Source organism: Glandiceps talaboti, chromosome 4 (genome assembly GCF_964340395.1).
Source record: "Glandiceps talaboti chromosome 4, keGlaTala1.1, whole genome shotgun sequence".
NCBI lineage: Eukaryota > Metazoa > Hemichordata > Enteropneusta > Spengelidae > Glandiceps > Glandiceps talaboti.
In genome coordinates, this window is record NC_135552.1 from 17,413,858 (window position 1) to 17,440,519 (window position 26,662).

Consider the following 26,662-nt stretch of genomic DNA (forward strand, 5'->3'; position numbering starts at 1 on the left):
ACTTGCACTGTGAGGAAGTGATTGCATACATGTAGATACTGGCAATTTACATTAATGCATGGCAAACATAGGAAATGAAAATAGTCTGTTTTCCAAATTTAAATACTGATGAGGGAAGGAACACATAAATGTATACAGCTTTGCATATAATTCTATATAACATTTCAAAGAAAACTCAATAAGATATAAAAAAAACATGAAATAGACTGATGTATTTACTGTAAGCATTTCAATAAATAACACACAATGTATGTGTTGTTACTTTATAAATTGAAATCAGGAAGGATATTAATATGCAGTGCCTTTGGCTTATTGGAGGATGGGGAGGGGATGGTAGATAGGCATCATCTTTAGGCCTATCAGAGAAGAGAGAAGACGTTATGTATTGTTATAGGCCTATCAGTTAGGGAGAGGGGAATATGCATTGTTATAGCCCTATCAGTTAGGGACAAGGGGTGATATGTAAATAGGCCTTTCAGTGAGGGAGAATGGAAATGAATTGTTATAGACCTATCAGTGAGTCAGGGAGAGGGGGTTATGCATTGTTATAGACCTATCAGTGAGGGAGAGGGTGCTATGCATTGTTATAGACCTATCAGTGAAGGAGAGGGGGATATGCATAGTTATAAACCTATCAGTGAGGGAGAGGGGATATGCATTGTTATAGACCTATCTGTGAAGGAAATGGGAAATATGCATAGTTATAGACCTATCAGTGAGGGAGAGGGGATATGCATTGTTATAGACCTATCAGTGAAGGAAATGGGAGATATGCATAGTTATAGACCTATCAGTGAAGGAGAGGGGGATATGCATAGTTATAAACCTATCAGTGAGGGAGAGGGGATATGCATTGTTATAGACCTATCAGTGAAGGAAATGGGAAATATGCATTGTTATAGACCTATCAGTGAGGGAGAGGGGGATATGCATTGTTATAGAGGTATCAGTGAAGGAAATGGGAAATATGCATTGTTATAGACCTATCAGTGAGGGAGAGGGGATATGCATTGTTATAGACCTATCAGTGAAGGAAATGGGAGATATGCATAGTTATAGACCTATCAGTGAGGGAGAGGGGATATGCATTGTTATAGACCTATCAGTGAAGGAAATGGGAAATATGCATTGTTATAGACCTATCAGTGAGGGAGAGGGGGATATGCATTGTTATAGAGGTATCAGTTCGGGAGAGGGGGATATGCATCGTTATAGACTTATCAGTTAGGGAGAGGAGGTTATGCATCGTTGTACATGTTGGCCTATCAGTGAGAGTATATAGAGGCGATATGTAAATCAGTGAGGGAAAAGGGAATGATTCATCTTAAGCCTGTCAAAAAGTGGGATGAGGAGGATTATGCTTTGTTGTAGATCTATCAGTTAGGGAGAGTCAATATACACTACTAGTTTAGTGTGAGTGATTTGTTCAGAACAGATTAGTTTGATAGTGTCTTCACATTTACCCAGTATTTGCCTCTCACACATCAAACAACTCATCAGACCAAAATTATTATGTTACACAGCCACTTGAAGTATAGTACAGTACTAAATGGGTCATATGTAGACTGTCGACAGTCGCTCGTGCCTTTTTTTCCCCTACGTATTATCTAAACTTAAGCGTTGCCGCGCTCCAATCCGGCGCAATACTACTTATAATCGCTTACTGATATCGAGGGCCGAAGGCCCGAGCTTCGGCCCTCGATCTCTCAGGCCTTCAGCCCTCGATATCAGTATGCGATTATAGTAGTGTTGTGCTGGGAAACACGGAAAAAAAGGCGCAAGTGACTGTCGACAGTCTAGGTCATATGGTGTACTGACACCATAATAATAATGTATGCTATTCTTATAAACTGATAAATAATGTCTATCAAGTCTTCAGCAATTTTGATTGTAAAATATATCACATAACCATAGTAACGAGTTTCATCTTAGTCGCTTAACATATCTCTATGCCAAGTATAAAGTTATTATACAGCTCCAGATACTTGTACAATTACCATTTATGATTTCCCAGCCTGTAGACTAGTCGCCCTCCTCAAGGAAATGAAAAGATGAAAGTGATCCATCAACATGAACACAATAGCAAGCACCAGGATATGAATGCAGTGAACAAACAAATCAGTTATACAAATCACACAGTTTATTAATGGAAATAGAATCTTGTATTGTCTGACAAGTTATTGAGGCTTATGACAATTACTGAACATAAACTGGTTAATAATGCATAATACGTGCAATTATGATTGATTCTTGTGTGGGGTCAAAGGTCAAAATATAATATAACGTATTGGATTCTTATTATTAATAGTTTAACAGTGAGACTGATAGTGTGTGTAATTTGTCATTCTCGCAAACCAGAGCTGTTATTTCTTCCGCTACGCTTCGAACCAGTGGGATAGCATGTTAAGAACGGTGCCGTAAAACAGACCGTGGTTTGCGACGATGGTAATTTGCGTGCAGGGTAGGAAGAGTGATAATAAAACTGAAAAAAACTTTCATGTAAAGATTACATTATAGTATATGGGTTAGATATATAATTAGGGGTGTGAGTTCCTGAAAGTTAGTAATGAAATGAAACATAGCTTTAGAAATATGAGTGTGATTTCATGATACTGCTACTTCAGGGATTGAATGGACATCAAACACTGTATAATCTGATATCAAAAGCTGTACAAAACTTGTAAGCCAATATGCCAGTACTCTAGTTTAGATGCAATCCATGGCATCAAATCTCAAGATTCAATGCCACTGATAGCATCTAGCAGACTACCAGTACACTGGGTTACATTTGAGGTAAGAAAACAAATACATCACAAATCATTGCAGTCTACACGCTCAATAACAACACTGCACCATCTATAGATGTGAGAACAGAATCAAATTATGCATACATCATGGTCTATGGTTTAAGAAATAATCATCAGATTGTGAAAGTTTCCTGTAATTTGATCATAAGATTACTGCAATCTGTGGTTACATTTGGCATGTGACAGTTAAATAGGTCAGCATGTGAGTACAGTGAATAAATGTTGGCATACCACTGACTGAACTTTAATATCAAAGGGTAAATACTTACCCTCATACAGGTCAGACCTGCATGTAGGGCCAGTAAATTTCACCATTTTATGTAGTGATGGAGATAAATTGATGTCTGTTTAGCATGATAACTACGTGTACACTAAATTTTATGCTTTCTGATATAAAGATATTGGTGGTTATTTATAGTACACTTGACAAATACTATATTTGAACAAAACTCTGTATGACGTGATCTGATTTAGAATAGATGCAAATGAATGTCATGCATTCTAAAATTTAGACTACACTGAGTAGAGCATGTTGGTTATTTTTAGCAGCTGAGTATGACGTAGCTCACACACTTGTCTTGGTGTTACTATCTCAAGAAGCTCTGTACTGGTGTAGACAGCTACAAATATATATAGTATTAGTAACACCAAGACATGTCTCTGGGCGAGGTGCAACAGTCTCATGAAACATATGTTGGAACAAAAAGTGTATGACAATTAACTTTATTGGGATAGCAACATATTTCATGAATTCAAAATTTGTGAATTGGAAGTTATTTTTTAGATGTTTGAATACAGTTCATGTTACATGATTTACTAGTATTATAGTCTGGAAGCCAATGTTGTAATGAATCATTTCTAACCCCTATAAAGAGAGATCTTAAGATTTGAAGATTTGATGAAGATAGCACTAGACTAGTTCAATTATACTTGTCGTGATTCTGTGATATACCTCAAGCTATCCCAACCACAGTGCTGGCTTGTTTAGCTTGGCTATCCCAACCACAATGTGCTGGCTTGGTTAGCTTGGCTATCCCAACCACAGTGCTGGCTTGGTTAAGCTTGGCTATCCCAACCACAATGTGCTGGCTTGGTTAGCTTGGCTATCCCAACCACTGTGCTGGCTTGTTTAGCTTGGCTATCCCAACCACTGTGCTGGCTTGTTTAGCTTGGCTATCCCAACCACAATGTGCTGGCTTGGTTAGCTTGGCTATCCCAACCACAGTGCTGGCTTGGTTAAGCTTGGCTATCCCAACCACTGTGCTGGCTTGTTTAGCTTGGCTATCCCAACCACTGTGCTGGCTTGTTTAGCTTGGCTATCCCAACCAATGAGCTGGCTTGGTTAGCTTGGCTATCCCAACCACTGTGCTGGCTTGTTTAGCTTGGCTATCCCAACCAATGAGCTGGCTTGGTTAGCTTGGCTATCCCAACCACTGTGCTGGCTTGTTTAGCTTGGCTATCCCAACCACTGTGCTGGCTTGTTTAGCTTGGCTATCCCAACCACAATGTGCTGGCTTGGTTAGCTTGGCTATCCCAACCACAGTGCTGGCTTGGTTAAGCTTGGCTATCCCAACCACTGTGCTGGCTTGTTTAGCTTGGCTATCCCAACCACTGTGCTGGCTTGTTTAGCTTGGCTATCCCAACCAATGAGCTGGCTTGGTTAGCTTGGCTATCCCAACCACTGTGCTGGCTTGTTTAGCTTGGCTATCCCAACCAATGAGCTGGCTTGGTTAGCTTGGCTATCCCAACCACTGTGCTGGCTTGTTTAGCTTGGCTATTCCAACCACTGTGCTGGCTTGGTTATCTTGGCTATTCCAGCCAATGTGCTGGCTTGGTTAGCTTGGCTATCCCAACCACTGTGCTGGCTTGTTTAGCTTGGCTATCCCAACCAATGTGCTGGCTTGGTTAGCTTGGCTATCCCAACCACTGTGCTGGCTTGTGTAGCTTGGCTATTCCAACCACTGTGCTGGCTTGGTTATCTTGGCTATTCCAGCCAATGTGCTGGCTTGGTTAGCTTGGCTATTCCAGCCACTGTGCACTGCTGGCTTTCTTAGCTTGAGATAGTCATAAAACTATGACTTATCTTAGCTAGAGCAGATTAGGATAGTTGCTGCAAATTTCATGACTTCAAATTTAAAAGGTGGGAGTTAATATAACAGTTTGTGTGCCAGTCTTGCTACCTGTAGACTTTAAGGACTGATGCTACACTATTTCAGCTAGCCTACATGTAGACTTGAAGGACTGATGCTACACTCTTTCAGCTGTCGTAACTGCCATTTTGATTTTTTTTTTAATTTTTGCTCGTCCATGCTAAAATTCAAAAACTCAAAATGGCAGTATCTAGTATGATAGCTGAAATAGTATATTATCATTAGTCCTTCAAGTCTACAGGTAGGCTAGTGCCAATCACAATGATGGAATTAAATTTCTATGTGACAAGATAAGAAAATTGTAATATATGACAATTTTTTAAAAATTTAGAAATTGATACTTATTTTGTGTTTAAAATAAGATGATAACGTAGTACTAATATGGATTACCTTGGTATGAGTCATAATTTAGCAGAAATTATAAATTTTCAGATGCTGTTTTAAATTGACAATGTTGTGCAAACGTACATGAATGATGAAGTTGCATGTTGCATGTATGATGATGTGGGTGTTTGTGAATGAAATCTGTAACTACTGTAATATAATAAATATTAGAATTCAGAAATTAGTGTTTATTTTAGTTGTGAGTTATATCATGATGAAGATTGTGTTATGACAGGTCTATGTGGCCAGATAAGAATAGCCACGATGAATTTTATGAATTCACCAGTCTATTGAGATATCAATGGTATTAAAAGTAGCTATTTTTAACAGCGTACCATGGAGTTTATTCAGTCACAGGGGTAGGATTTATTTGACACATCAATTGCTAGTTTAATAAACAGTAAAGTAATGTGGTGGATTGCATGTCTTGCTTGCTGTCTGGAACTGTGACCTTTGCCCTTTTGAAGTGTTTGCATCATTTCGAAAGTGCAAGCTGAGTGAGGGCTCCCTTCACCTTGGCTATTAGTATTAGCCATGCCTTTCTACTAGTATTTCCTACTCCACAATATGTGATTTATGAATTTGTGTAAAAAGACAGAGAAAATAAATCAAGTTTATTGATTACTATAGTAACTCTTCTCCTGTATTACCTGTGTGATATTCTGTCATTTTTCCCCAGTATGGAACACAGTAAAAACTGACAACTCTGAAATACATTACTGAATACATATTTGCTTCTGGCAATCCAATGTTGGCTGCCCTAGATTCCTATATATTCAATCTCAGCTAGTAAGAGATCTTATAACTATGTCTTATGAATGGTAATAAGATTTTACTCATTAGGTAAACTGCATAAAAACATGCCCCAGGCCTACTAAAAACTAGTGTATTTTCCAAGCTGTGGCCTTGTTTTAATGAAACACATTACCCTTCTATGGTTGCATGGCAATGGACTTTTATCATCTATACAGCCTTGTAACGTGAAACTCTTTGAGTAGTGGTCTAATTTGATAATCTGAATCATATAGAAAACTAAATCTATTAGGTTGGTTTCACGTCAGAGTCCATTGCTGTTTCAATTTATCACTATACTCTAGGTGAATAGTGTTTACTATGAGTGTACACCTGCCAATCTAAAGCAACGTACTAGATAAAGTTGAGATGTGATGATTGCAACTTGAACTATCTAGTATGAATTCAAAACATTTGTGAAGACATACATTGTAAATTTCATCAATTTGTTCTTTTACTGTAATTATCAGTATTAAAAAACTATCAAATAATTACTGAAATTAATATACTTAAAAAGAAAGCAATTTGAATAGTGGTTTTCAAATGATGAAGATGTTGATTTACCATTCATGTAGTGTTTACTACAAGTAATACACATCTTATACATATACTTACAATGTGAGCCCTTGTGTATTCTATATATTGCACTCACTGGACTAAACTGCTTTGCGTACAGTTTGAATATGGACCAACATTGACTAGGGTTGTCCACTTTACCAGATTGTTCAGATTGTTCTGATAATTGACCTATGCATACATGAAGCCAATCAGGCTTGCCTGAAAATGAAGGGATAAATATACATGTACTGCATATGGGGAGTGGGGGTGGAGGGTGGGATACAAGAAATAAAGATAAAATGCAAACTTGAAATACTTGAAAAGCCTGGTGCTTGAATCCCATGTTCTCCTGTCAGTAGAGCTATAATGTTTAGATGAGATCACTCGTTTGTTCCGCACCAACTTTTTCTTTAGCCTTGTGAGACAACCCAACAGTTTAATCCAAATTCACCATGGGCCATTAACAATTACTCAATAAACTTCAATATGGCCACCAAGATCAATTGACCAATCACAAGACTTGTATTTCCCCCATCAGAATTCATCATATTTTATCAAAGGAAATCATTCGTATAGTAATGCTGTCACATGGACATCACAAGGCCAATATTTTCCCCACCAGAATTCATCACATTTTATCATAGGAAATCATTGGTATAAATTTTCATGCTGTCACACCAAGGTCAATTGACCAATCAGAAGGCCAGTATTGTCCTCACCAGAATTCATTGGCCTAGGGACGTTGTGACTGAAAAGTTGCATTTTAACTTTACAACTTTGTAATGTTGCTTCTGACATTCAAAGCAAGACAGAACAAACATTTATACTTGAGTAGACTGTCGACAGTCATTCGTGCCTTTTTTGCTACTTTTCATCTAAAACAAAGTCGTCACCTCGCTCCGTAGCACTGAATACTTATGCGTACTGATAGGAACTGCAATTGCCGAAGATTGCCGAAGGCACGAACTGTGAGTGCCGAAGGCTCATGCCGCCAGCACTCGCTGATTAGTATGCGGTTATAGTATTGCTCTGGATCGGAGCGAGGCAATGACTTTAGTTTTAGATAAAACGTAGCAAAAAAGGCACAAACGACTGTCGACAGTCTAATACTTGAGTTTCTGTACAAAATACTACAGACCAGTCTGTTTGTCCTTAAGAGCTCCCTATTTCTAATTTATATTCATAATCAATATATTTCTATTCATCAAACATTTATGGATGTCTCCTTGAAAAACAAAACACTGGTAAGTGTACATGTCGTGTTGATTATTGTCATTACCAACATTGCATGAAGCACTCAAGTTATAAATGTTTGCATGTAATAGAGTTTTAGTTTCTCAGTATCAAGGTGTCATCTATATATGGGAAGAAGGAAGCATCATGTGGAGTTAATGAGATGACGTTGTCCAGTTGCCTCTGATGTTAACCAACTATGTTGTACTCTGTATAGTCACTTGGTTCTCACAACTTTGAAAGTTGGTGTGAGCTACATCTAGCAAAAAGGTTGCATTGTGTGGGATTTATGTTATCAGTGTCTTGTCGAACTGATAGTAAGTGACTTTCCTAAATAGGTTGGTGTTGAAGGTCTGGACATACATGTACATATCAGCTTAAACATTCACAGGAATTGTGTTATTTGCTGTAGACAGTGACTATTTTATTTCCTTCGTGAGCGACTACATAGTGTTGTGTGTATACACATGTTGCTGGTTTTCAACGGATAAGAAATGTAAGTGAACATCAGGAATCTTCTGTCAGTACCAGGACGTGTGTTGGCCAGTCTGTGTATGGACTCCTGACTTTAAGCCTGTCTAAGCGTGCAGCTGTTATCTATATATTGTCTGTGTCACTCTTTGTATTTGAGAATGTGTATGGCGATGGGATACAGTAATAGTTTTGCAGAGAGCATGCAACAGCTGGAAATTATTGAACTACAACAAGACAACCAACAACATAGAAGTATGGTAAATTTGAGTCCTTGCCAACATTTAGATCAAGGTAAAATTCATTTGAAATACTCTCTGACTGCCTTACTGGTTGACTCCCCAATAACCCCGCTGACTGCTACATGTACTCTTGTTGTTTCTCCTATCTAGCTATCTCTCACTTTCTCAACCTCTTTTTATGAATTTCTCATTTCCACCTTATCACTATCAGTCACTGTTCAGTGCTGTATATCACCCTGACACCCTTTCTTTCAAGGTGGTTGTACAACACTGTTCTATCACTGTGTGATTATTACCGTCTTTCACTTCTTCACCACGACTACCTTTCTCTCTTTGTCCTGCTTCTCTGTGTGCTTGCCTGTGTCTGTCTGTCTTCTGTCTGTATGTCTGTCTGTCTGTCTGTCTGCCTGTCTGTGTGACTGTCTCTCTGTCTCTTTCCTGTTCACCTTCTCCTTCTTTCTTTACACTACTTGACACATAGTTTCTTTATCTAGTTTAAATGTTCCTTTCCTTCAAGGAGAAAGCTGGTGATTTTAATATCTAACACTTACTATTATTTACTATTAACAGATATGTTTCCATTCCTGATTCACATATGAACTTTAACAAAGATGATAAGTTTATCAACAATGAAAAAGAAACTTTTGTCACACATGGCACTGATTCTCTAGGAAATTTTGCAGACATAACTGGCTTGCATCAGTCACATCCTTACAAGCTTTTATACAACTAAATTGAGGAGTAAAATGATGACTCCTGTAGACCTCGGAACCAGCTGTTTCTATTCTATCAGTTGCCTTCAATGGCAGACATGAAACCTTCAGTTTAAATTTAGAAATGGTTTTAGAAGAACTCTCTAATTACTATAGAATGCCCAGGGATATTTGGATGGTTCATGTGGTGATAATGATGTCAGATACAGCCTTGGGGTTTATTTTGAATCATTTACTGTGGATTGTTTATTTGTCAAAGATATTAAACTGTAATGTTAATAGCTGTCAACACTTTAGGTGATAGAAAAATAAAGAACAAATTAGGAGATGTCTCAGATTATCACTTGAGGTTTGCAGGCATTTAGTGTTTTCAGTAAAGTGGCCATATGGATGAGGATTGTGTATTTTGGATTTTTAATTTATAAAACACCTTTATCATGGCTTCCTACTTGAATATTCAAAGTGAAACAACATATGCCAAATTCTTGTTTGTATCTCAATAAATTACAAAAGATTAATAAATGTGTAAAAATTTTGTTATTGTAAGTACGATAACAAACTTTTTAACACATTTTTTTATCTTTTTACAATGTAATGACTTACAAACACAGACTTGGTCAATGTTGTTTCCATTGAATTTCCAAGTAGAAAGTCATGATACAATTGTTTTATAAATCAAAATTCCAAAATAAATACCAATAAAGACCAAAACCACCATCCCTTTATTTCAACAAAATTCATCAATATTTTTCTACATGGTGATTTACTTACAAGAACTATGGTAGTATTACGATAATTTCTGTTTAACAGTTGTCACAAAAGTTTGGGGTAACAATACAGTCATCAAATTTTTGGCATCTGAAGATCAATACATCACACATTTTATTAACATGAGCACCCTACCCCCAAGCAAAATCTAAATTATCACCTTCAGAATGTCAAAGTTAAAACATACTGTAACTACATGTACTTCTCACTTATTCTGCACTGTGTTTGCTGGCATGTATTACCAGCTGTTCAGACATATATTGATAGAGATAGTTACATTGACAAATCAATTATTGGTGAAATAACTGTTGTAGACCATCCCTGGGTATACAGCAGCTTCTTGAGACATGTAATACTACACAGACAAGTCTCTTTGCTACTGTTCACCATGTATCAGTGTCTGTCAAAAAACTACAAAGAAAAATAGCAATGGCATGATGAAACAAAAAAGTTGTAAAATTATTTTATTTCCATCTACACTTCTTCAAAAGGCATCAGATAACCCTTGCCTACATTGAAACTATGAAATGACATTATTTCAAATTTAATAATTGGAAAAGTAAATATCCTCTACTGCACTAAATTATTTAGATATCCTCATGCATACATGAAATATTAATATATTTACCTATATAGCATCCTTTCAATGTCACAAATGTATCCTTTATGATCTCATCTGGACATGGTGGTGATTTTATAGCTTCCCTTTTATAGACTATCAAGTGAAATAAAAATTGCCTTGTAAGCTTTCCTTAATTAAAATACAGTTATCTTGTTTGCTTCTTCAGGCAATGTATTAACACTGGTAATTAATTTGTTACACTGAAGTGTAAGAAAAATGTTGCCCATTCTTTCAATTCTAAAGGAAAGAATAACATTTAATCAGAGTCATGACAATGTACACACTAAGTGTACAGGTATATCACTTCCAAAAGAGTCGTAGTACACTAAACATACAGCTATATCGTTTCCAAAAGAGTTGTAGTACACTAAACATACATGTATATCACTTCCAAAAGTCGTAGTACACTAAACATACAGGTATATCGCTTCAAAAAGAGTTGTAGTACACTAAACATACAGGTATATCGCTTCAAAAAGAGTTGTAGTACACTAAACATACAGGTAGGTATATCGCTTCAAAAAGAGTCGTAGTACACTAAACATACAGGTATATCGCTTCAAAAAGAGTTGTAGTACACTAAACACACTGATACAGGTATATCACTTCCAAAAGTCGTAGTACACTAAACATACAGGTATATCACTTCCAAAAGTTGTAGTACACTAAACATACAGGTATATCACTTCTAAAAGAGTCGTAGTACACTGAACATACATGTATATCACTTCCAAAAGTCGTAGTACACTAAACATACATGTATATCACTTCCAAAAGTCGTAGTACACTAAACATACAGGTATATCACTTCTAAAAGAGTCGTAGTACACTAAACATACATGTATATCACTTCCAAAAGTCGTAATACACTAAACATACATGTATATCACTTCCAAAAGTCGTAGTACACTAAACATACATGTATATCACTTCTAAAAGAGTCGTAGTACACTCTAACATACATGTATATCACTTCCAAAAGTCGTAGTACACTAAACATACATGTATATCGTTTCCAAAAGAGTTGTAGTACACTAAACATACATGTTGTATATCGTTTCCAAACGAGTTGTAGTACACTAAACATACAGGTATATAATTTCCAGAGTCATACTTTTTCCATGGGAATATCTGATGAGATTATAAAACTACAAAGAACATGTGATGTGATACATATCAAAGCAGTGAGGATGTTGATAACTGGTGTATATTGATACGCTTGGTTTATATTAAGTTCACTATGATAAATTGAATTGAGTTGATAGTACCTGTATTAACAAAGAGTAACTTGATCCAATACCTGTTACTTAATGTGATAACATCTTGATTAAAATCATGGATGACATCGTCTTTTACATCTATGGTATAGAATGTAAAGATTGTTTCAATTGCTGGAGATTATCAACATGTAGTCAAGTATGAATATGTTTCTCATCTTCTTTATCTTTGTGCTCCCTAAAGACAACTCGATCAGATCTTCTTCCTACATCCACATCCTAAAGACACCATTTGTCACTAAGAAGCTCAGCAAGCATTCCTTTTCTTGCACTGCTCCTTCAATTTGGCACAGTCTTCCACATGGTCTTCATCACTCTCACTCTAAGTCTTCCTTCCGCTCTGCCCTTAAAACTTACATATTTCAATCGTGACTCTCACTCACTCACTTACACACTTCTTGCTACATCCTTCCATGTTTTCAAATTCTTTCTGTTTCCTTTTCACTAAGAAGCTCGGCAAGCGTTCCTTTTCTTGCACTGCTCCTTCAATTTGGAACAGTCTTCCACATGGTCTTCATCACTCTCACTCTAAGTCTTCCTTCCACTCTGCCCTGAAAACTTACCTATTTCAATCATAACTCTCACTCACTTACTTACACACTTCTTGCTACATCCTTCCATGTTTTCAAATTCTTCATGTTTCCTTTTCATTTTGTTAGTACATTTTGTAGTTCTGTGTCTGCACCTGGAGCCCTTCGGAGAACAGGCACATTATGAATTCACTTTATTATTATTACTGTAAATATGTCATCAGAAAAAAAATACAAGTACAAGTACATACACTAGTGTTTTTTGGTCTGTTTTTTTATTCAGATGTACATTTATCTATTACAAATTACAATCTATATCATTAAACATTGACCAAACTTATAGTTATACTGGCTAACACAGTTTCCTTTATTTCAGTATAACGTAGACATGTTGATCACGATAACAAAATGATACATGTATTACTGTTTGAGGCAAAACCCGTGCCTATATACGTACTTCTATTTTGAGCTGTTTGTTAAGATAGTATTTCTCAGCCATATACGTGTACCTTCAGGCTTTGAAAAGATATGCTTCATACTGGCACTTTCATTAAAAAAGAATCATTATCTCGGAGTATCATCCCTAAAGGAATCAGAGATATTTCTAGTATCGAAACCTTAAAAGTCAGTGCATTTTTCTTTAGGACAGAAGTCTTCTCATTTTGGGGGGATTTATGTAGCTGAAAAATAAGAGCTATTGCTGTATTGCACTAACCTTACAAGAATCATCATATATTTGTATGGTCCTAGAATTCATAATATAACTCTCACATACACCATCATATATTTGTTTGGTCCTAGAATTCTTAATATCACTCTCACGTATACACCATCATCATATATTTGTATGGTCCTAGAATTCCTAATATCACTCTCACATACACCATCATCATATATTTGTATTGTCCTAGAATTCCTAATATCACTCTCACATACACCATCATCATATATTTGTATTGTCCTAGAATTCCTAATATCACTCTCACATACACCATCATCATATATTTGTATGGTCCTAGAATTCCTAATATCACTCTCACATACACCATCATCATATATTTGTATGGTCCTAGAATTCTTAATATCACTCTCACATATACACCATCATCATATATTTGTATGGTCCTAGAATTCTTGATATCACTCTCACATACACCAGCTTATACCTTATATATGATGTGCAAATTACAGTACTTGCAGTGATTTCTTTGCCAGGATAATTCTTTGCTACGGCAGTTATAAGCTTCTTACATAATGATATTCTATGAGTAATGGATGTCAGTAATTTGTTACACATGATTTAAGATAGCTTAAAAGGTCAATGCATAGATATTTATATATATAGTGCTAAGTCCTACCTATATCTAGATTTCTTTGGCCCCAGACATTTGATCTGATGTTTGCCTGAATGGAATCCATACTGTCCAGGTCTACATCAGTATTATACACTTTCAACACTGGCTATGTCTAAGTACATTTATGTAAATGTGTAGCTTTAGATCCATGTTCTATCAAAGACATTTGACAGTAAGTAGTAGTGTAGAACAGGACATTATAGAATTCAGAATACAGTCAGGCCCATATGATGTGTGACACGTGATATAAAGCCCTTTCACCAAAGAACAGGATATAGAATGGAATTTCCAGGGTACAGTGTGTGCTAATCCTTGCTAATTAAGGATATTTTATTACATGTATTTAGAACTGGATAGAATAGATTTTCCAGGTTACTCAGCGTGTGAATCAATAACATATTTACAGACATTTCGCTACTAGAACATGACTGCATGGATTCCAGGTTATAGCTACATGTTGTTGTATGCATCATGTATCGATGGTACTCACATCTTTACTTCGCAGTTTAAATAGATATATAAAAGATATAAAAGTTTTGTACGACATAGACTTTGGTACTGTGGCTGTGGTAGTACAAAGTATACTGTGGTTTCTTAGTTCAAGAACATTCCTTGTATCTCAATGCCTGTACAAATGTTGAGTTCCTACCTTTGTACCAGACAGTGATATTCTGATATTAGCAATCTATGCATTGTACACAATTCCAGACTGCGATAATGGTTAAAACTAAATTCCTGTATTGTATTGGTTTCTATGCCTCCAATTCCTACCTGTGTCTGATATAGGGGGGGGGGGGGGGGGGGGGGGATGTAATGTTAGCTCTGTTTAATAGCTCTATCTAGTTTATTCTGCACTTCATTGAGGACCTCATGATAGACCATCATTCTCCATTTATTTGTGGTATTACAAAGACATGTATAGCCCTGATCTTTTCTCTCAGACTAATTTCTGCAAATGGTGGCTAGCAGAGACTACACATTTTAATGCTGATATTGGTCAATGAATACTCTACATCTGAGTGCAGTGCTGACTCAGAATCTCAGCATGATACAGAATGAATATCAAAGTTATTAACCACGTATATAATTTTTCCTAATTCTTTTCATTAGTTTTAAAAACTCATTTCACTTGATTAATTATGTTTGTTGTATTTAAAACAATATATATATAAAAAAATAAGATTAGCTGATACACTCCAGTCATAGCTAGTGAAATGAGCATAACTTTGAGATTATAAATTACTGACTACATATTTGTGGTTCGAGACTATGTGAATCAGTGTGGAGAGATTTAACTATTAAAAAAGCATATCACCATCACGTTTGAATGAGTTTCAATAGACTTTCAGTATCAACTATCATAATCATCAACTAAACTCTAAGAGGTAATTCAAGTAAACCACTTGCAAATTGGCTGTTATAATTTGACAGTGATCAAGTGATTGATGAAACTATATAAGTGTCACTCTGTAGAGTACATTTATATAGTTTAAATTGACACTGCTTGCCTCCTTATGTACTCAAGTACTAAAAACACACCAGCAATCAAAATGAGTTATTACTACAAATTACTGTTTAGTGTATTTCACTGTAGGTATTTTATCATAGTGTCATTCCTATGTAGGTGTTGCTGTAAAACTTTAGATATTTTCACTACTACAAAACTTTGCGATTTTACAATCTTCAGCAAGTTCTCAAACTTCCAAAGAGCAATTTCCTCTAATTACCAGACTGGTTATATTGTGTTCATGTGCAAGAAGGCATTTTAGTCAGTACTTATTTATGTGTTTGTGTTGTCCAGCGGAATTAACGAGGATACGTCTTTAGCGAAAATTTCCACATTTACAGTATTATAATCAGTATGGTGTTTGGGTAAGTCTTGTAATATATGCCTGAAACACTTTCAAGTATAAGTTTAAGTGACTCATGATGAAAAGTCTTCCATAGGTTGACATGGACTTTTATCATGTTTGATTAAAATGGTCGTCATGGCAATTGTGAATTTTCAAGATAATTTGCCACTGGGGATATTGATTGTTCTGTTAATGTTCCAGCTGATCTTGCAGGTATATTGTATAAAAAGAATATCTAGCTAGTCATAGTTTTCAGCCAAGTTATCTCTTGTTAGATTCTTTGCAGAATATTTGTTGAGATAAGCAGTAATGTGCTGTCATAGTTCATTCTGTAAAAATGATATATATGTCTTGAAACCATGTTATGTATTGTCATTTTCACATCACTAAATGCGAAAGTATCTTGATACATACATTACCATAGTTGAGACGTTGTAAAATTATGTAGAAGAATCCTGCCTGTCATACCCAGCTACATCTACATCATACATGTACATTTATAGCCACTCACCCAAAGTTGATGTGTGGATCCTACAGATAGGCATAACACCCTGTATAGCCCCACACTGATACTTTTATATGTACATAAACCTAGCCTGGAGTCCATGTGGATGGGATTTTGAATTCATTATTTCCCAAAATCAAAATCCCCAATCGCCTCTATTCTAGGCTTACATGAACCACACAAATTTAGCTGAGCAAGAGTTACACATTGTTGACTTTCAATTTAACTAATGCATTGGACTTGTCCAAAGATGAGCGCTATCATGCTATCTTGTGTGATTCCATAGTAATTATAGAATGGTGAAGTAAAATCTTGTGCTTAAGGCACCATATGCACGTACATGTATCCCTTATCAGATTTGTAGAGATGGTTTCATTAACTACATGTACAAAGAAAAGCAGGTACATGTATATACTAGAACACCTCAGGGAGACAAATAAGTACCCCAACTTCATGGTCATGGTCAAGTGAGATAACCAAGGCTTTTCCAAGACTAATGAAAATATTTGTGTGTCAGACTATATGATAAATCTGAGTTGTAAGTCCAGTATGATATACTATATGTGGTGTGGGCTACTTTGTATGTCTCATTATACTATGCACAAGCCAAGTTGAAGAAAAATATATGGAATTTATACCCTGGTCGATCTACGTCACGACAACACACATCTATGTCAAGACAATGTGTGTCGGCGTCACTAGTTCTGCTGCATTCAAAATCAGTCAAAACATACAAAATTACCATTACTTTCCCCCCGATTTTTCTTTGATATTACTGGTGCTGGTAAAATTATGTTATTTTTCCAATATTTTCCTTCATTCAGTTGGAAAATACTCATGACCTGAGGGCTTTGTCGCTACTCGTCTAGCGACTCGTGACAAAGTCCCCTTAGGTCATAACTACATTTTGTATTTTCATATTTTCCTTGAGAAAAGTACTGGGGAATAACATCTAATCACCTACTACAGTAATGTGGACTAATTTCACTGTACCTATCCATCTACTATAATGACATTGTTGTATTCCTGCCTACAGTAATGATTTATATTCTGTTGTGGTCATAAACTCACTTTAATACATTATAACAACTAGCTCTTATAATTTTATTGGACAATATATATCACTTCTTGTTTACCTTGAAAATGTTGCCAGGCAAGGTCATGGACACTTACAATTAGATCTAATTACATTAATTTAACACTTGCAGGCATGGGTCATGTTCACATTTGTTTAATGATATAAAATGTTTTATATGGTATAGCATATAAACATGTCATCTATCTGTTATTGGAAAATATATTATTATATCACTTGTTTACCCTTGGCAAGTTGAAATTAATCTAATTTATTTTTTGTGAGAATGTTATGGACAGACATTACAACAACTATTAATTTAAGTATTGTAGGTAGAGATAATATTAAGTGTTTAATATGGGTGTAGAAATATGTCATCTAAAGTCTTGTAAATACAAAACTGTTCATATTAGATTTGTTAAGAAATGAGGTACATGTATGTAGGCTTTGAAAAAAGTGCCAAATAGTTAGAGAGTAGCCAATACAAAACTAGTCCGTCTTCAGCCACTTAGAACTATATTTAGTAGTTCTGTGGTGTTCTGTTTGCAAGGAGTATCAAAATACCTACATTGTAATTACTAAAATGGGAAGAAATGACTTGAAGGGTTACTTTTATATTTGATAAATCCAACATCCATCTATAAAACATGATATCCAATTCTATACCATTACTTTTCTGTCTTCAACAAAAATGATTTAAAAATATCGAACAGGGGTTGTACTTGTACTTGTAAAGGGGTGACAATCCTACTGATAGAGATTGGGAGATCTGGAAATATTTTAGATAAAATACCGGATATCACTTGTACATTGCAAGTACAGAAAATGGGAAATAGAATGCAGACGTCAGCTGTTAAACAGACTTAAAGGATTGATTTACACTGGTTTATATTTCTTTTATTGTGTATGTCAATGAATTCTATTTTTCATATTTCACACTTTATAAAAAATATATTGATATTAACCCTTTGGGTGACATTGTACTTTTAGTGTGTTGATTACGTAGAATTACCAGAAAGTTGGTAAACGGTGAACAGCACCATAGTGGATGGAATGAAATAAATAATAGACAACTGATTCTGAAACCAAAAATGGATCATTTCAGTGGCATGGGTGAAGGAGAAACTAACAAATATTTTTCTATTGCCACACTTTTAAGTTTTGCTTCCCATATTGCTTACATACCTTTGGGTAATAAAAACATGTTAATCTCAAAAATCACTTTCAATCATGCTGTTTTACCCTGAAATATTCAAAACTTTACCATACATGTGCATCTACATGTAGCTGCTATTTAGAGGATATTTCATTTTCTGTATGCTATAAACAATGAAACAACAAAAAACATCCTTGAAGTGTTAATAGAAATCACTTCAAAATATTAAATATTGAAATTATGTGGTTGTATAAAATACAAGGGATGTAGAAATTCCATTAGCCAAATGGGGTATATGTTTCTATAAATATGTAGAAATGGAAACCATGGTAACACTATAGGAAATATGGTGAAAGAAGACATACAAATGTATTCATTTTCAGGATTGTACATTGAAAAAATGATATTTGATTGATTGTGCCATGTACTTGTTGTGTGTGTTTATTTATAAGACATTGCCAATAGAATCCATTAAATTTTCTGTCTTGTCTTACATGACTATCTCATTTTGCAAGTTGTCAAGGAAAGGAGGGGTTCAATAATGCAGCAATCTTTACCAGCCTAGAGACTTGGTTATCTGGTTCAACGACATCATCAAACCAGATAGCCAAGTATCATGTGTGTCGTAGTCTAGTTCCTATACTGTACGGTATCAGTACAATTTACACCTCCACCCATAGTCTAGCCCCCTGGTATCGTTACCATTTACACCTCCACTCACAGTGTTAATATTTACACCTCCACTCACAGTGGTTTCATTTGAGATCATGTTGGCATCCAGACTATAAGTATCTGAGCTAAAATTTTACACTATCTTTGAATAAAATAATCTGAGCAGACAGAGACCATCTATGGCACTAATAACAAAGAAGTTCATCATATTTCTATTTGATGTCTGTTAGACCTCAAATGATGTAGAAAGATAAGTGTATAGCACCCATTAATACATTACTGCTGTACAGGGTTATTCACAACATTCAAGTACAAATTACTATAATGTAATGAGTAGAGTTGCATAAATTAATACATAAGTCAATTTGTGTATACAATGCAGGTTACCATAGTAACAGATTTATACCATCTATAATGTGCATTAGCATTAGTAAGTTATGACCGCTTAAGTTAAATGTTATAGTGGGCATCCAATCTATATGCTACTTAAGATGTATATGATATAATATAAGTATTGAAATTAGATTTATTTGTATACATGTCATGTTTGGTGATTTAATGAATTTGTAAATTGCATAACCTTTTTAAATTTATAATACAATCATTATCTAAGAATAGGTTAACGAGTCTTGACATGTGAACAAATGATTATAATTTATAGCATAACATAATTAGGTGTTGTGATTTTACATATGTAATTTTGCCAACCATTACATAATGTACAACTCAACTAAAATAGTATAAAATCACTAACAACAAAGTCCTGTTGTCTTTACCTGGTCAGCTGTTAGTGTTACAGTGTGTCTGTGTCTGTGTATGTGCATAAATGTGTGTGTGTGTGTGTGTGTGTGTGTGTGTGTGTGTGTGTGTGCATGTGTGTGTGTGTGTGTGTGTGTGTGTGTGTGTGTGTGTGTGTATGTGTGTGTGTGTGTGTGAGAGAGAGGGGAGGCTCCGTTAAAATGTATTCATGTAAGTTTATGTTTACTTGTAAATTGAGCAATTAGTCACCCACATTTAATGAACTGGATAAGATCTTAGAAAAAATCGAAGTATCTCACACCTGGAATGACTCTATGTGTGTATGTGTGGCTATGTCTATGTCTGTATCTGTGTCTGCATCTGTGTCTGTCTGTGTCTGTGTCTGTGTCTGTGTCTGTGTCTGTGTCTGCATCTGCGTCTGTGTCTGTGTCTGCATCTGTGTCTGTGTCTGCGTCTGCGTCTGTGTCTGTGTCTGTGTCTGCGTCTGTGTCTGTGTCTGTGTCTGTGTATTTGTATGTTGGGTTGGGAGGAGGAAAGGCTGCATGTAATGATAATATATTCAGTTTTAAGTTATGTGTACTGTGAATTCCCAATAAAGACTGGATGAACCTATCTAGAAAATGTTAATAGTTCAAAAAGGGACTGACTCTGTGACCCTTCTTATTACATCACTTCAGACTGTAATTAGACGCTATAAATTAAGATCTTAAAAACATAGCCATTCTAGTAATTGAGCAGTCAGTCACGTACAAGTAATAAAATGGAGAGGATCTTGTGAACCGTGTGTAGTATAAGTATTTATGCTCACAGGGTTTTTCTTATGGGTACCATACTGTCGTGTTTAATGTGTCAGTAGAGAAAGTGCGCCCTCAGTGGTGTAAACCTGCATTACTTTTGTGATGTAACCCACACAGGTAATGATTGTTATATTTACAAACAATAATTTCATGAATTATTCTAGGCTAGTAGTGATGTGACATTGAGAATGTTGAGCCATGTCAACTACATATAGTAACAGAATACAAATGTATCTGATTTCATCAAGTGAATGAGCAATTAATTGAGTTATCAGAGTCAGAAATCTAAAGTTTAAAAGTATGTTTACTGTGAGCCTCCAGGGAAACCGATATATGTATATCAAGATTAATACTCACGTGTAGGTTTTTTCCACGTATATACGCATATGTTTTGCTCTACAAAAGTATGTGTTATCATTAGTTGCTCAGGGATTACATTTTTACATACATTTGAAGTACAGTGTGTTTTGTGCACCTCAATCATATTTAAAATGGTGTTAAAATAAATTTACCTACAAGAGAAAAAAATAAGGTATGGCGGCTCAGCACTGAACATATTTTGTAATTCTGTACTTTGAGTCGTTATTTTAATTCGTACAACAGTGTTAAAAAATATTAGCAATGCACTAAAGAGATTCTAACCCCTTCACCCGCCACTTCTCTCCACAGAATCATTTGTATTGCCTGCAGTTGCCCATCACCAATTTCTGATTTGTGTCATGATTTCATAGAATACTAAGTTATAGAATCTTCTAATATCACCTTTTTTCATGGAAAAGATAGACCAATCCATACTCCCATATTGTTGAAATCTGCAATGTTGTCACATTTAATTTGCTGATGATGCCTTAAAACGTACATTATATTAAACCTTACTCATGATTTCCCTTTTTATCATTAATAGGTGAAAATAATGCGACAGAATTCTGGGATTACAAGAACCGTGGTATCCATGGACACCATAAAGGTCAAGTAGTCTGGGTCATCGACCCTGAACCTCACTTCTGTCAACGTAAGTACCACAATTGTTATCTGTCAATTCTAATATAAAAATATTTTCTGGTAAATGTCAGTATGCATTACACTTCCCCTGCTATGAGGCCACATGAAAAAAATAGTTTGTTTCTTGATAACCCAACTGACCCTAGTTTTAGCTTCTGACTCTAAACATTTTGTACATGCAAAAAGGTAAAATTATGACAATTTACTTCTATTTCCCTGTAGATTTTCTTGCCAAAGTATCTTTGGTTACTTTTTAAAAAATCACATTTCAGAGAGAAATTATGTGATTTCAGCCTATAACAGCACAGTCTGCACATTGTGTATGCCTACTTCTGAATCACATAAATGTCTTCATTTACTTCTTTTACACCTCATCAACTGTTATGTAAGGATTGTGACCAATGAGTATCTTGTCCTTGGGTTGAAGTAATTGAAAAAAAAAATAAAAAAATAAAAAAATAAAATCTCGACCTACCTAACCTATTTTCTGAAGTCATGTTATCGGAAACAAACATTTTTTTTTATTTTTGCCTTACAAATATTCTCTGGCAAATCTCAGTGTTCACTTTCACAGCTAAATAAAATAAAATGAAATGAAATTAAGGGATGTACTAGAAAAGATAGAATCTGTAACTCTGCTGTGTGTATGGCTTTGTCAAGGTCAATAGTCTAAAACAGTGGACTTGGTGTACCTGAGAAGATTGCAGTGATAGGACTTTGGGATGAACTATTTTTTTCTTTCTGTTTCTCATTATCCAACCGACCCAAATTTTCAGCTCCAACATCAAAATTAAAAAAAAAATATTTGCACCTGCCCTTAATTTTTTGTGGAACAGCACCCTCTCTGGCAAGAATAAGCAAGTGTCTGGACTGTTGATGTCACCTACAGTCATGGTGGCGATGACGACACTTGTTCACAAAGTGCATTTCTTTCATGACAGAAGTCATTCAAATAGGATGGTTGAGAACATGCCAATTGATTAGAGAAGCTGGGAAAGGGCGTGTTACCAGGAATCCAATAAAAAGAAGATAGAGAGGAAGAAAAGGGAGAGACAGAGAAATATGGAGATAATTTTGCCATGTTGCCAGTTGCCATGAAAAAGTAATGAGAAAAGAAAAAAAATAGGATCACCCTAATATCAAGTCATTACATTTCCTATCATATATACTAATTGATGAGTTATTTATATTTCCAACGCCCTGTCTATTTTTTCATCTAGCTGTAACCAAGGTATGTTTTAAATATTACCATGGTGCAACTGGAGCACTACGTGCTGTCACACCAGCCATTACTGTCAAGAACCCAAGGGCTTCCACACAAACACTGGAACAGCTACAGAACCAGGTGGATAATACTCGCTTGGTACAGATTACAATATCTGGTAAGCAGTAGATGCCATAATGTCAGAATTTATATCTGATATGTAAACTTTTCAAACAAATAATGTATATAAACGCCTTCCAGTTGTAGCATTTTACAATTATAAAGAATTGACGATATCCCTGTTTATGTAGATTGCAGTATCCGAGTAAGCTGTACTGGCTAAGGTTGTTTGCTTATTGCTGATGCATTCACATGGACCATTTGATAAATACTGCCAGTAGGAGTTATAGACAGTTTTAAAGATACGTACTTGATTGGTGAGAGGAGGCTTATGAGGACGGAACGACACATCGTATCTTACAGTCTAATATTACATATGGTATACTAAAACTTTGGTTTTGGTGTCTTCTTTTTCACATTTGAAACACTGTCTTTGAGAAGTGTTGCAAATGTGTACATGTATATGAAGTTTTGATATCCGTGTAGAATATACTCAGATTTCAATAATTTTATGCCAAACTGTTTCAACTATTTCTCTAGAAATGTATGCAAGGTCTTTGAAGAAAGGAATGTTCTTCAATCCTGATCCCTATATCAAATTATCAATTCAGCCTGGAAAACGAGCCAGCTTTCCTACTTTACCACATCATGGCCAGGCTTGTAGGACAACAATTGCTGAAAATACGACTAATCCAGCATGGGAAGGCCAGGTAAGGGAAACTGTCATTGTCTCTCTGTGTCTGACAATTTTACCATTGCTGTGTTTTCTTTTGTAATTTTTACTCTATATCACATTTACAGACTATATGTACACCAATCTCTATATATAGTTGTTCCAATGAGGCAATATACCACAGTGTTCAAGTAATTCAGTACTGAATGAATATTAACAGGAATTGTGTGCGTGCGCGCGTGTGTGTGTGTGTGTGTGTGTGTGTGTGTGTGTGTGTGTGTGTGTGTGTGTGTCTATGTATCTATGTTTCTATATATGTGTGTTGTTGGGGAGGGGTATTCAATATGGTGAAAATAGTTTTGTAATGAAAAGTAACTATTACAGTATAGTTATACCAAAACATGTTAACACTGTTTCAAAGAAACAGCAATTTCTAACTTTGTATTGCTCAAATAACATGCCACAATCTACATTGCATTTTGTTTTAAAACTAAAAGTATAAGTAGACCTCTGCAATGTAGATTCAGAAATCCCAAGTCCTGATAATATCAGATGGTTTGGTACACAGAGTTAGATGTTGATACTATAGAAGTAATTTAAGCCTGGAGCAAACTCTATGTCTGCATGTGTATGTGCATGATTTGCAGTATGTACATGTAATTGCTAGTGACTTCAGCTTACTTAGTAACCAATCACTATCCTGTACAGTTATATAGGCAAACAAAAAGCATTGATATCCTTGGAGCCAACACGACTGGGTTTGTCTCCCCAGCAGGCACATTGAAATTATATCTAGCTTCCTACGTGATTAAGAGAGTTTAATATTATGAGGAACTGGAGGCGAAGTACAGCATTCTGAGAATATAAATTTCTACCAGTATGAGGCATAAAGTGTATATGAAAGAGAACAGTAGTTGTTATAGTAGTGATTTTTTACAATGTATGACAGAAGTAGTAACAAGAATGTGGTCAAGTTTGTAAGCAAATCAGAAGACATCACAATGAATGTAGTAAAGATAAAATAGCTGTAACTGGTGGTTAGTAAAGATACAATAGCTATAACTGATGGTGGAGTGTATTTGAGGACAATTTTGTAACAACTTACTCTTGGTGTTGTACCTGTACTTCTTGAAGTATTTTGAATCTCTGATATAAATACACAGTTTCAGATATAAACACCATGAAAAATAAAGTGCAGACCCAGTATTTTTCATCATAATTATATTGTTATAAGAGTTTGACTGGCATTTACCTAGTATGCAAAATGTGTTAGAGAAGGAAGGTAGGGATTGAAAGGTCATGATAAGGTCATACATGAAGATGACTTTTGATAGATGATGTAGTGTGTAGACTAATTAGGTGTTAAGGGTTCCATCTTAACAGGCAATATGTGGAGATGTGTCCAGGATGAATTAATTTACTGAACTGCAGTTATTATCAAAGTAAACTGACAAGCCACACATGATGGATGTTAGACAGACCTTGAGAAAACGTCAAATATGTTGATTTTTTTTGACATGTATAGCTTGATATCTGTGCCATCGTGAATGGCACAGATTTACATCTAATCAAATTTAACAAACTGTATTGTGAAATCAGTATGGGTTAAAATATAAAAATGACTCAGAAATTACTGTAAACCCAAGATATTTTTGCTACCAAGTACTAGAAAATTTTGCAATTTTAAAGTCTTCAGCTAGTTCTCAAAGACTAACTTTATTTAATTACCTGACAGATACTAATTATCAGACTGGTACGTTGTGTTTGTGTACAACAGGACATTTTAGTCACTATTTATGTTTGCGTTTTAGTTTTCCAGCGAAATAAGCAAAAATAAGACTTTAGTGAAAATTTCCAGGTTTACAGTTAATATATTTCCGTTATAACTTCTGTTCATTTAATAAAATATGAATTTGAAACTTGTTCCCAAAAAAGTAATTTTGAGATTGATCTTTTAAATACATAAAGATAGTTACTTGTTAATTCTAATTAATTTTGTAAGTGTTAATGATGAAGCAGAGTTTCAAAAAAGTAATGAGTGTTATTTCTCCATTTTACATCATGTTTATTTAATTTGCATCTAAATCTTCATCATGTGATTCATTTGAAATGTGGCTGAGCCTGATTTATTATTTGAGTTCTGGCAATATTAATATTATGGGATATTCAATTGGTCTTTGAAATTGGAGTCAAATGTTTGATCAAATAGAATTGTATAAAGTGACAAGTCTTTGCCATTTCCTCACATTATTCAAAAAAAACCTGATAAGTTTCATTCACAGAGATTAATTAGAGAGATGATTGTAGTGGATTTGATGCAGTGTACATGTCTTAATCAAGTCAATAAATTGAATCATTTCACTTGTAGTGACAATAAACATCCATTAGACTATCAGTTGGACGTGATCTCTTTATGAGATCATTCTTCTTGCTTTCTTTCTCTGTCAATCTGCACGCAGTATAGACATTGAGACAAGAATTGTCACATTCACAGATCACACGAAACAGAGACCTTGAGACGAGAGTAGTGACGTTCACAGGTCACCGCTTCGCACTGAACCTGTTTTATTTCATCAGCTTATTAGTATTCTGCTCATCTAAGGACAGTACCTGTAGCACGCATGTGAAATTCCTTGTCAGTCACTTTGTTAATGTGGAGCTTGTAGCACAAGTCTAGGGCCTACACAGGGAAATTTACAAGTATTGACGGTGACGGTGCCTAGCGTATCAAGATGTTGTTGTGTATCATGGATGAAAGCTTTACACTCAGACAACCCATCTGTGGATCTCTTGTAGGACTTTCAATTCCAGGCTCTGCCCACGGATGTCCTAGAAATGGAGGTGAAAGACAAGTTTGTCAAGAGTAGGCCCATCATCAGTAGATTCCTAGGCAAATTAACCATTCCAGTACAAAGGCTGCTAGAAAGAGTTCATCTCGGGTGAG

The 26,662-nt window shown here is 35.4% G+C and overlaps 1 protein-coding gene across 2 annotated transcripts in view; it reads left to right on the forward strand.

Annotated features, from left to right (window-relative positions):
- Window positions 1-26,662, forward strand: part of LOC144433513 (E3 ubiquitin-protein ligase HECW2-like) — a 93,371-nt gene that overhangs the window by 17,647 nt on the left and 49,062 nt on the right. For both annotated transcript variants that reach the window (XR_013480786.1, XM_078121822.1), the window contains exons 3-6: window positions 21,624-21,731; window positions 22,942-23,103; window positions 23,586-23,755; window positions 26,515-26,657. Coding sequence is in view for 1 of the 2 variants with exons in the window: in XM_078121822.1 (XP_077977948.1) it covers window positions 21,624-21,731; window positions 22,942-23,103; window positions 23,586-23,755; window positions 26,515-26,657 (583 nt within the window). In the remaining variant the exon portion in view is untranslated. The remainder of the gene's footprint in view (window positions 1-21,623; window positions 21,732-22,941; window positions 23,104-23,585; window positions 23,756-26,514; window positions 26,658-26,662) is intronic.